Source organism: Chelon labrosus (assembly GCF_963514085.1).
Source record: "Chelon labrosus genome assembly, chromosome: 3".
In the NCBI taxonomy this organism is placed as follows: Eukaryota; Metazoa; Chordata; class Actinopteri; order Mugiliformes; family Mugilidae; genus Chelon; species Chelon labrosus.
The window spans coordinates 15,638,409-15,652,228 of NC_140339.1; the positions used below are offsets into that span (position 1 = coordinate 15,638,409).

The window sequence follows — 13,820 nt, forward strand, 5'->3', positions numbered from 1 at the left end:
ATGTAAGGGGCTTCTGAAGCAGAGATTTATGGCTCACAGTGTGTAGTGTAGTAAATTAAACAGCACATATATACCGCATGTGCATTTTGAACACTTTCTTTCTTCTAGTCTGAAAAAATGTTATCGACGCAAAATAGAATAAAATCTCCAAATTGACTAGTGCATGAAAAAAAAGTATGTTTTCTCCAGTAGTGTCTCTCCTTAATATTTAATAAGCTGTTAGTCTGGCTAGAGGTATGGCTCTGAGGAGCTCTGTGTCAGTCAAGTGTTACACTCATGGTAGTGGGAGGAAGAATCCTTATGACTTTGGCTTCCTTGACTTTTCCTTTCTGGTTTGGTCATTTTAGGTAATGAGAAGCGATGAACTGACAATCATGAAATGTGGTAAACACATTAATGTCCGTTTGTATTTTGTACTAATTGTAAAATGTTTGCGTACATGCTAAACTAGGATGGTGAACATGGTAAACTTCAGCATGCAGGCATTACCACTGTGAGTAGGTTACATGCAGGTTTAAAGAGTCGCGAGCATAGCTTTACTCAGTATTTGACACAAAAAGAATTCGTACACAATGACTATATGTGGTTACAACACTGCAGAACGGTGATTAATCTGTAAAGATCCTTAGTTCCCGTACTGCAGCACCGGCAGCACTGAATGTCCCTTTGTGTGCATTCTCCCTCCGCTTAACACGAGTGTGTGTTGACATTTTATGTATGTGTTTTATGTATGTTTGTAATCCATGCGTCTCATTCACCTGACACCCACATGGTCGGCATTACGTGAACATCTGTGAGCTGCATCTTGAGGCCTTTCTTCATGTGAAGTGCCTGGCAGATAGTTTGCTGCAGGGAGAGGGGCCATTTGCGGCAACCCATCAGATTTCACTCCTCCATCTGCACCCGTGCGCTACAAACAGACGAGTCGAGCCCCAACCTGCTAATGCGGGCAAGACTGTGTCTTAATACTGGATAGATGCATGTATGGCTTCATCGTTAGATCTCAGTAATTACTTATGGTAGAGTTCCTCAAAATAAAATATTGATTCTGTGTATAAATATATGCAGTAGGTGTATTGTGTGCTTGAAGTTACACTACACTGTATTCAGTGTTGAATAACCTGCATGGATCTGCTACAGTCTGCTTTTTAACGGCAGATCAGATGCAGCACTTTTGTACAGATGCTAATCCTATAATCTTGAATAATATACAATAAATCACTCATTTGAGGTAGAAAATGTGTAAAAGAGACACCAAAACGCATTGAAATTCTGTTTCATCACCTAATTTGAACACATAAATCTGCTTAAATAGTCCGGTAACTCTGGTTGTGATTATATTATTTTACCTATGGAGATGAATTCAAAATACATGCATGAGCTAATGGTCTTGGCACAGCCTGTTCCATTCCCTCTGATGCCGAGTGTGTCAGCAGCGCTTGCAGGGCCAAGGACCAATTATTTAGAGCCCTCAGTGGTCCCTGGAGCGAAGGTCATTATGTTAGTGTCGCTATCATGACTCTTCGGTTCCTCTTCATCTGCAACTTATTTGCAGGAATTAAACCGCATGAAGGGGACACTGTATGAAACGTGTGAATAACTTGAACGTGTCAGACAGACTTAACTTCGGAGTAAGTATTATTTCTATAAATAATAACATTTGCACAGCACATTTTACCAAGGAACACTGTTTAATGAAGGAGCCAGAAATCAGTGTTAAGCAGATTCTGACGGCGTTACACCGGAGCGACAGTGGGAGAGCGGTGATCATTAAAAATACTGCTTATCTAAGGGAAAATTTCCTACTTTAAATGTTCTCTCGCTTTGTCTCATTCCATGCTGCCATGCTTCGTCTAGCAGTCTTCTCTCTCTCTCTCTCTCTCTTTTTTTAACATTTAGATTCGCCGCTCGTCACCTTCTATTGATCACGCCTAATTTGCATCTACGAAGAGATGAGAACTCAGATATTCACACTCCGAGAGAGGACGATCTCAATGATTTATTCATTTCCAAATCAAAAAAAAAAAAGGAGTGAAAGGAAGGTAGATGAGAAGGGGAATCTTCATAGGCAGCAGGCGACTAGCAGGCTCTAAGGCTGGGCTCTTCTTCCCCACACTGCCCCCAGGCACATGGTGTGCAAGTCCTCCTAATTAACAAGGTGAATCATGCTGCCGCTCTCTAATTAGCCAACATGACAATCTAATGGAAACATGCAGGCCGAGCTGGCACACTTAGCATCACCTCACAAAGACCCGCGTTACTGTCCTTCCCATAAGAATTGCACAAAAGATGACACCTTAGATTCTGAATGAAAAAACAAGAGAAAAAGGTGGAGCGCTGCAGTTCAGGGAAGTGTATTTTTGGGAGAGGTCAGAAGGGAGACGTTGGTTGACGGGGGCGAGGTATTTTTCTTCCTCTCCTATCCTCTGCGCGGTGTTTGTTGCCTAATTGAAACATGTCCTGCCTCCTGCCTCCCTCTCACTTATATCCCAGGCACAGGAGGCTGGCACCTCGCCACCAGCATAGCTCAGCATGCCCAATTCCCCTGTTGCTCGAGTCCCAAGGAGTGCTCCAGCGCACAAAGAGAAAAGTGAACCTACAGGCTTGTACGGCAAGTAGACGAGTCGCTATCTCCCTCTGAGGCAAAAAAAAAAAAATCTCCCTTTTTTGTTGTTTTCCTTCTCATTACAGCACTTTGTAATATTCGAAAACACACAGGAACACCAAAGGTACTTTTAAAGCCTGCTTCTATTTTTTCTTGTAATATGTCTTGAGGTGAAGAAAAAAAAAACGAAAGTTGAGACTACAGACAACAAAGCAACAAATAAAAATAGGGTTATAGTGTACTACTTAGTAGCCTGCACATCTTGAGGACCTACAAAACACCTTTTGTATCTTTCTCATCAGATAATTTCAACCGCTTTTAAGACATCTCAAAGACGTAACCGAAATCCAGTTGAAATTCTGTTTTATAAAATGACTCCCGCTGATTTACAGACAGGTTTAAAACACGCGCCATCTTTGCACTTCAGCAAAAAACCTTCTCTCGACTGAGTTGACCACAGTTGGTGCTGCTCTTGTGAAATTAATGTATTGTGTAGGCCAGAAGACAAGAATATAACAGCTATGAATTGGGACACACAGAACAGCAGGAATTCTCTTTGAAAGTCAGCTCAGAGAGGGAGAGAACACGGAGGAGGGTAGCAGGCTTTTGCCCTGGGGCCTACCTAATGGGGGAGAGTGCCTCTTTTGAACAGAGCAGTTTGTGGAGGGCCAGAGGAGGAGAGCCTATGAACTCGCAGATATAACTGGCCTAATAAGAACTAAGGAGCTGTAACATTGTCCTCTGACACACAAGAGACTCTCAGATGTGTAAGGCTCCGGCTGATGGGGCTTGCAGCGTGGGCGGATACCAGCCTCTCCATGACCTGGTCACTTGTGGAGGATGCCAGGCGAATCACGGCACATATGTGTGTAATAAGGCCTGAACTGAGGGGTTAGGATCTTAATAACAGGCACAACATTAATGTTTTCATTTAGTTTTTTTTTGTGTGTGGGCAAACACACCAAGTATGGAAAATTTGAAAAGGGTTTGCATATGTCACATGAATATTATTCTAAATGAATTAATGGATTCTAACATATATGATGGTACGGCAAGGGAGGATGCACAACTGCAGGGTTTTTAATTTGAGCCACGCAAGGTTCAAAGTTGAGCCAGGGCAGAATTAATTTGGTGGAGGTTCAAGACATTTCAAGCAATGCTGCTGCGTCAAACGGGCAAAAGAAAAAAAAAAATCTCTCTCAATGCCTGAAGAAGAAAAAATATTTGAGGAAAATTATTCTAACAAAAACCTGTGAGATTCCCATTGGAGAGCTCACAGTCTCACACAAGTCTTCTGGAAACACTCGAAGCGAGAAGCGGAGTTTTGCTGCAAGGGCATGGTAATGTGGAGGAGAGGAGAGGAGAGGAGAGGAGAGGAGAGGAGAGGTTCTGTCTCATACTCCACCCCACATCATCCAAAGGTCCACCAGTGATTGGGCTATCAGTGGGAGACAGAGTAGCTTAACCATTTTTTTAACCTTTATTTATCCAGGGAAGCTTGACTAAGCTTCATGCTGCTTTCCAGCAACTCCCAGTTACACTAACTCACACCACAGAGTCCTGCTGAGGAAACGGTAAGTAAGAGAATATGAATCATGTGTTGAAAATATGCACACATGTTCCGTTTTTGGTTTCGCTCCTGTGGTGTTACTTTGCGCAATACCAGCCTCCCGAGGTGATCTCAATCTTCTTTTAAATCCCTTTTTTGTTGTTTTTATTCCGACAGCTGACAGACATGCAGTGAACTTTAGACATCTTAGCATTAAACTGGGGTTATTCTCAAATTGTTTCAAAGAAACAAGAGGCCCCTGGTAGTTTAGGGGTTAAGACACCGACCATGAGCTCCCTCAGCTTCACTGGTTCATATCCAGCTGTGGATCTTCGATGCTGTACCCTACGTCTTATTTCTCATTGTTTGGCTCCCGTCAGCAACCAGATAAATACTTAAGATACCAAAAATGACTCTGAAAAGGTAGGAAACCTAGCTGTGTTTCTTCTAGAAAAAGAACTATCCATTTTGTGGATGATTACAATAATTACCTTAACATGATGGATGATGGCACTTCAGAATCTGTGGAAGAGTTGATTAACATTGTAACTGTCCCAAAGTGTGGGATTTAATGTGAAGTGAAATTATTTTCCCTTTCTTCTTAGCAGCTTGTTGCATTATAAAAGATGAGACAGTCTTGGAAACTCGCAGAAAATTCATATATATGTATACTACTTATATCACTGTGTACCACTTCTTGTTGAAATCACCTGTAGCTGCACATCTGTGGCATCTTTAGCATCCCAAAGTGAATTTATGTGACTGAGACCGTTCCTTGTGGAGCCCGAATGGGTTGTGCATGCTGCGTGAGCAACAGTTTGAGATAACCGACTCACATGAACTTTGCCGCGCAGAGGAAATATTGGTGCTCTTGATACGACACTGTTTGCTTTCGGAGCTGAGCAGAATCTAACAGGAGCTTTTGGCCAAAATTTTGGCCAGCTGTAGTGGCCAATTTGTCTTTCCCCTCTTCCCTCGTCCCTCTTCTCCTGTCCTCTTTCCACTCCTCTTCTCCAGTTCACTCGTTTCCTGCGTCCAGTTGTGCCTGCAGACGCGGCTGCGATGATGAATCTGTGGCTGCAGTGTGTCTGTGTGTCTGACATTGTGATGTATCTCCACTGGCCTTAACTCCCTTTCTATCTCTCCACCGGCCCCCTCGCCCCCAACCCCATTCGTGTTTCCTCTCCATCTTTTTGTCTCTATCTCACTGTCTCCTTTTCTCTCTCTCTCTCTCTCTCTCTCTCTCTCTCTCACTCTCAATGATTAGGCATCGCCTGACCCCCCCGCCTCAGTGATGGAACAGACAGAACACACAGACTCACCAACAATAACAACAAACAGGAACTGAGCTTCACGATTTGCCCATTGATTTTCACTGGGGGCATTTCTGAAATAGCCCATCTGACCTTTCGGCCAAATGGCGGTGAATGGAGGAAACAGACGCTCTCTCTCACGCAAAACCTCTGCCAGCAACTATCTGACCAGCCTTGACTCCTGGTGACAAGGGTTTATGTTGCAGGTGCAAATGCGTGAGCACAGACGCATCAGTATACAAAACTAAAATCATACAGCCCTGCTAGAAACACTTAAAGCGAGCAATTCCTCATCACAATCTATAATAAAATCCACCGAACAGAAGAAACTACTGATGATTTTCGTGTCTAAAATTGTAGTTACATTTTTACTGATGGTAAGTCGAATGAAAAAGATTGTGGCAATCTATCCTCTTAGTTGCACAATACTATTCACAATGAGCACATTGATATACACCGATCAGCCACAACATTAAAGCCACACAAGATATACAAGTGCAATGTTCTGCTGGGAAACTGTTGGGACCTGGCATTCATGTGGATGTTACTTAGACATTTACCACCCACCTAGACCAGACCAGGCACCCCCACCCCATAGCAATGACACTCCTTGATGGCAGCAGCCATCCCCAGTAGGATGGAGCGTGACACAGACACACACAAAACGGTTTAGGAACAACTCATGAAAAACACAAAGAAGAGTACAAGGTGTTGACCTGGCCTCTGAATTCATTAGATCCCAAACTGATCAAGTATCCGTGGGATGATCCACACTTCTTTTATACATGTTAAAGGCAGGTCTTTGTACATATATGTACTGCACTACAGAAAAAACCCAGAGGGTCACAGGATTTAAGAAGCTGGTGAACTGATCCCACTGTTATGTTAACCAAGAGTTTCAACAAGAAACACATCTCACACAGTGAGGTAATCTCAAATTTTATTCAGTGTTTTTTTTTTTTTACTAACTCTCCTCCTGTCATTAACATTTATGGACTGTGAAATGGCGAGAACAGGTCATTTTCTTATAATATGCAGTCTGTGTGGATCTGTAGGGTCTTTCTCAGAAAATAATAAAAAAAAGGTACTACAACTTACGATGAAGTACCACCATGGATGCTGACTGTAAGAGGGATCCCTACTCTTCCTGAGGTTTGCCCCCTGATTGTGAAGTTTTTCCCTAATTATTTAAATCAAGTGTTGGTCAAATTGTAAAACTCTTGATGGTTTTTGTAAACTGAAACTAAGCTTGACCGTTCATAACATTAATTTGCTGCTTAGGTGGCAGCACCTGTTCCTTCAGGTCTGCAGTAGCTCTTTCACAGTGCACTGTATCTGCCTTTTTAAAAACAAATCATGTGCGAGCTCCATTTAGACATCGACACTTGGTTGGAGTACATAACAAGGTGTAATTCTATCTTTCCAAAAATGATGTTTTGTGTGTGTCTGTGTGTGTGTGTGTGTGCGTGATCCGGCTGAGAGGCTGGCTCTTCCGCCCCTTGCCTGGAAGAGTAGCTCGGGCTCATTATCCTGATGAAATTTGCGCAGATGTGTGAGCTGCCGACAGACTCTGCAGTGACACAAACAGCCAGCTCTGTCCCCTTGAGCCTGTCAGGTGATGAAAACTGGAGAGGCACGGGGGCTGAGAAACGACGGCCATTAAGCAAAAAAAAGAAAGAGGTGAGGGAGGGTGGAAGAGGGGTGTTGTGCATGAGTGGATGGGGAGGGGGGGGGTTAGTGAGTCTTCCTCGTCTCTATCTAGCGGGAGAAAGCATTACATAAAGTAACAATTTCCAAACCACCTTCTTAAAATTCCAGATGAAAATGAAAATGTGCATACATGCACACGGCATCTCCTCACGAGGCACTAATCTGGCCGTATCCAGATGACGAGCGGACTGCCACTTAACAGGGAGGAGATCCACTTTGATCACATAGACCCCGGGGCAAACCTATCGCGCTGCCTATTACGCTGCTTCATTTGCATATGTGGGGCTTATGGGTAGGCTGAGATCTAGTGTGAATGTTTTAAACTGCAGCAGGGCTCACTGTTGCTAGAAAGAAATGTCCAAGAGAGGCGCAGAGGAAAGACAGAGCGCTGCCAGTAGCCCGAGGTACGCAAAGTCGGCTTGTCACTTGAAGGTCAGAAGTTCAACGCTGCAGACGAGCTAAGAACGTCCCGAAATTAAATACTTTGGCAAAACAACAACACAGGAATGGCCCTTGAGCAAGACAGTTACAATTACCCTTAAATAAAAGCGTCCAGTATTTAAAAGAGAGCTGTCAGTTGGGAAAGTGTCGAGCTGGGTGAGTATAAATTAGGATGTTAGCGAGAAAAGTGCATACGTGCTCAGTAAAGTTTACCTGGATGAATTAAAGGCTTTTTTTTTTTTTTTTATAAGAGTAAGTAACTTAAAAGAAACCACGTCTGCTCCTTAAATTCTACATCAACAAAAACAACAACAGGTGAGTGCCGCTTGTTTTATCCTCCTGCCTACTTTATGGAAGCTCCACGCAATCCTCTTGATCCTTGTTAGCGAGCCAAGGACTGAAAGCACCCAGTGAAGTTATTTCGATGTAAACAAAACATTAAAAAAAAAGGGAAAGGAAACGCAAACTTCCACTGTGAAAGAAGTATTTCGCTTGCGTAAACAACAATAATCACGCACTAAAAGACGAGTGGTCTACTTTCTGCGTCCCACTGGGAATTCACTCTTTACAAGACCTGCACTTTAGATAAAGAGGATAGAGCGTTGTACTACCAGAAAGAAAAAGTGCACTATATCAGTTGAAACACTTCCCAGTTTGCAACAGCGCTGGGTGTTGTGCCTCGTCCTGTTGGGAAGGAAGATAACTCTTTTACCCCTTTTCTTGTAGCAGAAGTTAATGCAGAGAGTGAACTGGCACACCTGAAACCCTCATTTATCATACAGTATAGTTTTATGCTTTTAACAAATGCTGTTTCTGCAACTATCTTGTTGTAATGTGTTGTTGCGCCAAGAAGGTTGGGAGAAAATTAACATAAAATGTAAACAAATGTGCATCTAAGATGAGATACAGATGCGCAAAAAAGTGACTGAGATGAGAAAATGCACGGTGAATAAAGGCTAACAGCCCGTCTACATACACACACAATAAAAAGCAGGACTAAATGAACAGTCAGTGAGTCAAAATTCACTACTGGTGCAAGATGAAGAGGCCGATAATGGTGAGGAAAAGAAAAAAAGACGAGGGGTGGAGAAAATGGTGGGTGTCCTGGGCGCGCAGAAAATAATTTTCCACACACGGGCATCAATCGGCGCGAATAATTCCTCAAACTTTTTTAAGTCTGACTTTAAATGGCATTACATATGTAGTGAGGCATGAAAAATTAATACGCTGGAGTCGGGGAAATGTCAAGGGTAATGATCTCCGCAGCGGCTTACCTCCTTAGCTTTCTGTTTTAGTCGAGCTTGCTCTGGGTCCTCTTGCCGGGAGCGACTCTGTGGAGTAAAGGGAGGGGGGGGAGAAACACAGGTTAACAGCTGGTTTAAGGATCCCACCCCCCCTATTCGTCGCTCATCTGTTGCTGCTGCAGCAGCAAAAATAGTGCAAAATGGGAACAGGATACAGAGGTGTCAAGGACATCGTATTTGAATTCAGAGAAGTGCAATGGAGCGCCCCCCGGGGGGCAGTGGCCTTTAAACCCGCTCCAAATCCAGCCCTAAATAAGCCGCTGGAGGGGGATTCTAATCAAAAGAGGTTATTAAAAATTCTGCACGTGCCAGCACACACAGAGACACACACACACACACCCACACAGACATACACACACAGGGGAAAGGATGTTGGTGACTATCAGTGGCAGTGGCTGTCTGTGTGTCACTGTGAGCCAGTGTGGCTATCCGTTGCTCTCTGTGCGTGCGTGTGTGCGTGTGTGTGTGTGTGTGTGTGTGTGTGTGTGTGTGTGTCCCTGGCGTAACAACACAGCACTTCTATTTTAATCAGCAGCTAAGATCTGGGTGAATGTACTTGTCCCTGGGAATCCTACACCACACAGCCAAATGTACATGTACGGCTGACCACTGCAGGCAGTACAGGCAGATTACGGCACTACACACCAACCGAATATCGTTTGTGACTCTAGACTCTAATCCGTGTCGTTTTATTTTTGCTGCATTAACCAAAATACGGTCCAGCCCATGATCAGCCCTAATACTTTTGTGAAAACATATCATTGACTGACTCCTATTTAGGTGAGATTTTCAGAAAACTGAAATATTTTAAGTCGCATTTAAAGTTAAAAACCTATCTAGTGTCAACATTCAACAGCAGGTGCAGATCCACCTTCTAAAATAGTATGGCCCTCTCCCACACTCTATTTCTCTTACTCTCTTCATCTAATGTCTTATGGACAGAGAGCTGCTCCTCCTAGCCTCGTTGCTAATTGGCTTTAAATATATCAGGCAGTTCACGTACTGGTCGGTATCTCAACTAAGACTAATGTGTTTGCCCTCCAGTCGGCCGGAGCATCCCTCAAGACTTGAGTCATATTTTAAATGGCCGGCACAGTGGAAGGGAGGGCTTCTAGAGAGGGAAGGAGGAGAGAAGACGGGGGTGGAAGGGATTATTTCAGTGCGTTTCTTGTTCAAGAGGTCAAATTAGCGGGCGCTCGAGCAGGAAAGAGGCAGGCAGGGAGGCGGGTGGCGGTGGGGCAGGAGAGTGGGAGGGGTAGGTACAGATGGACTGTTTACAAAGGGCAGCGGTGCCACCGGCATGCTTTACATCTCCTCTGTCAGCTGCCCTGGTTTTCCCACTTACAGGAGAGAACAGAAGGGAGAAGAGGAGCGGGTACTAGACGCCGACAAGCTTTGTTGGGTTAGACGTAATAGAGTGTACTGTACTTAAATAATACAGTGTTGTACTGTATATCATCAATCTACGATACTGAATGAATTCCAGTGTTTTATGGTGAGAAATCATGTTTTCTTACCTTAGCTAGTTTCTAACATTGCCCAGAATGAATTCAGACAACCACCGGAGGGTTGTACTTGTTCCTTTAAGCAGTGGGTTGTATGTGGAAAGTTAACTTAACACTGAATATTCTGTCAATATATTCTCCCAAATATGAAGTCCAGTGTGTGAAACTTGTTATTCCTCTTGCAGTAATCGCTGCTGAATATATTTATGATAAGGTTAGTCTCACTTCCTTCCTTCCTTCCTTCCTTCAATATCCACCAACCAGTCACCAAAACCTGCCTTCACCTGAAATCTGTTTTTGTAATGAAATCCTTAACAAGGAGTCACTTATGCAGCATGTCTTCTGGCTGCATATAATTACGGGGTAACAGAAGCGTTCACAAATTCAGTGATAGATTTGTCCTGAATGGCTGAACATGAAATGGTGTGCAGTAAAAAAAAAAAGTGTCCTTTTTAGATGAAAGTGAAATGAAGAAAAAGCATTAAAAGGAGCATCGGTGTCTGGAAAAAAAGAAAAAAATCGAAACTAAAATCAAGTTAGATCATCAGAAATTTTCTTACAACATTTAAGTGTTTTAGGATGGATTTTTCCTGTTTTCCCTTAAATCAGCCAGCTATATTGGCTGCACAGATCAAAGCCTGTGCACTGATAAAGCGGATGATATAATTATGTGAGTGCTATAGAAAAAAAAAAGAAAGATGGAGGAAACAGATATAGAACTCATGATCAAATAGTAAGAAAACTACTTATATATTATAATGCATTTGTGTAATACATTATACAATAGTTAGCCAAAGATCTGCTTTAGAAACTTCTCCTTAAAATAAAACGCCAAGGCAAAAACAGCCAAAAAGCCACAGACATGGCCCTGAGGTGAAGTCAAACTTTCCTCAGCAAAGCTCATGCAGTACAAACAAGCCCCAAGGTAAACCCTTCCAACAAGAACTTGGCTACATTTGCAAAAGTTCTTCCCTAATCCTGTTAATAAAAGAAGCTTTCCGCAGTAATAAAATGATTAGAGCGTTCAACCAAGTAGAACTGGGAAAAGACAAAGAGGATCTAAAAGCCGCACAATTCTTTTATTAAACAACACACTTTAGAGCGTGGTTTCCTGCTGAGGCGGTGTCTTTTTTCACAACCGACCCTCGGAGACTATCTGGATGCTCCTAAAATAAAATAAAAAAAACAGACAGGTCAGGAGGTTTGGTGGCCAGTGTTCATCAACGAGAGGATTTTCTAATATCCTGCATGGCAGGACTGGAGCGTAATAATGCAATTAAGACAGTGAGGTGTGCTGCAATGAGAATCTTTACTGTGGGACATTGGCTCCATTCAAAATTAATTAAATTAACCTAGCTTTCTGCTAATGTTGCACTGCGGGGCATTTTCATTTGCAAAAGATTCTCTGGCTTTTTTATTTTTTTTTTTGGTCAGTGGTGATCTTTCTAAGTTTGAAGACCTTTTTTACTGAAAGATAAATGTCACTACGTACAGGGAGCTGACTGGAGAGCTGACAGAGCTGTTGGATAAGTATCATGTAAAAGTAGAACCCACACTAGTAGAACCTGTGTAAACTTATATGTTTCTTGTGTCAGTGCTACAGTGATTAGATCAATCAGTCAACTGGATTAAAGCAACACACTCACACTGGGACCATTTTAAGGATTTTGTTTTTATGAGGAAATTTTACTGTGGCTTCTGTGCCGGTGAAGAGCTCCTTCTTTCTAAATTACAGAGCCAGTCATATAAACCACGAGTATGTGCAAACCACAAAAACTTTACTACTACTTTTGAAAAGGCGTTATACAGCTAGTACGTATGCTACCAAATTATTTTACCACCACTGTTATGTGTTTATTAAAAGTCTCAATTGTACAACATTTCCCACCTCATTAGCGACCGATAATGAACAATCTAATACCGGGTCTTGTGACTTAGACACAAGATTTACTCGACTCATCTGAAACTAAACGCAGTCAGCTGACAACATAAATAAAAATGGACAGCGAGAAGGCACAAAAAACAAAAGTCTCCAAGCCACAGGTCAAAAACAAATTTTGACCAATAGACATTCTAGCTAGGATAGAAACATTTTGAAATCAGCGTTCAAACCTTTTGTCATTGCCTTACTTATAAACATAATCCGTTTTCACATTTATGGACTTTATATTTGCAGTGTTTCGGAAAAGAAATGCATAATTACTACTGTAATATATCTTTTATTATTATTGTTTAGTGAATTTGTGCTGCCGTTTCCAAAGCGCACCTGTCAGTTACCGCAGTGTAACCACGTATTCACCATTTTCCTTGTTGATAAAGTTTAAACTAAGCACGCAATGATCTGTATATAATGATAGACTAACTGATCTGACACTCTGAGAACATCTGTAGTATTTTTTTTTTTCTTTTAAAACTGATGCTCTGTTTCACCTGAGCTGTCAAGGCTTGTGATAGAGGGGTGTTTTGCAGCTTGTACATGGGAGGGTGAGGGGGTGAGTGTGTGTATTGGCTGTATGGTGCACGGGGGTTGCTACTGATTCCCCCCCCTCCTCACTGTGTCCGGGGAGGAAGAGCCAGGACAGAGGAGCCCCGGGGCCAGGAGCCTGGGAGGACACAGGGAGGTCACTTCATCCACTGGTGTCACACTCTAATTCATCTGTCAGGGCCTGCACAAGATCAACATGCGCACACGTATATACACACACGCACACACGCTCGTACACAGGCGCACACTGTTGCGTGGGGACATAACAACTTTGGCGCGCACCGGCGTGTAGCAGGGTGGTGAGGTGACAGGCAACTTACTTTAGCGGCTTTCAGGAGTATCTCCCTCTCCTGCTCGTCCTTCCTCTGCTTCTCGATTCTCTCCAGCTGCTCGAAGAAGCGAAGCTGGGAGCGGACGTCTGCAGACTGCTCGTAGCACTCGTCATCCTGACAAGCAGACAGAGAGTGAATTACTCCAACGGTAAGAGTGGAATGAAACTGAGTCCCATTAGGGAAACCATTAGTTCATATATATATATATAGATATATATATATAGATATATATGCATACAGAAATATCTCAAAAGAAAATACACATTAGAACGATTGCAGAATATTTGTCTGACATCAATGACAATAAATTGAGAATATAATGGAATAAAGAAAGATCTACATCTCTAATCACCCCTTGCTGTTTACCAGCAAATTGTGCAACTATTTTCAGTAGCTACAGCAGATAATGAGTCTTTCTGCTGTTTTGCTCTTAGAGAATTTCTTCCAAAAACCTTACTACGACAGCGATGAGTCCGGACAGCTTGACAATGAGCCGAAACTGGCTACGAAGCTCTGTGAAGCTGACAGGACTGTGAGTCTACAAACTACCGTGTTGCTTTCACTTCGTCAACTAAT

General features: G+C 42.8%; 1 protein-coding gene across 3 annotated transcripts in view; it reads right to left on the reverse strand.

The window, feature by feature from the left end:
• The window catches only part of LOC311485601 (transcription initiation factor TFIID subunit 4), an 81,926-nt gene that overhangs the window by 30,496 nt on the left and 37,610 nt on the right, over positions 1–13,820 (reverse strand). For all 3 annotated transcript variants that reach the window (XM_084541128.1, XM_084541127.1, XM_084541126.1), the window contains 2 exons: positions 13,233–13,358; positions 8,893–8,949 (listed from right to left, as the gene is read on the reverse strand). In XM_084541128.1, coding sequence (XP_084397254.1) covers positions 8,893–8,949; positions 13,233–13,358 — 183 coding nt within the window. The remainder of the gene's footprint in view (positions 1–8,892; positions 8,950–13,232; positions 13,359–13,820) is intronic.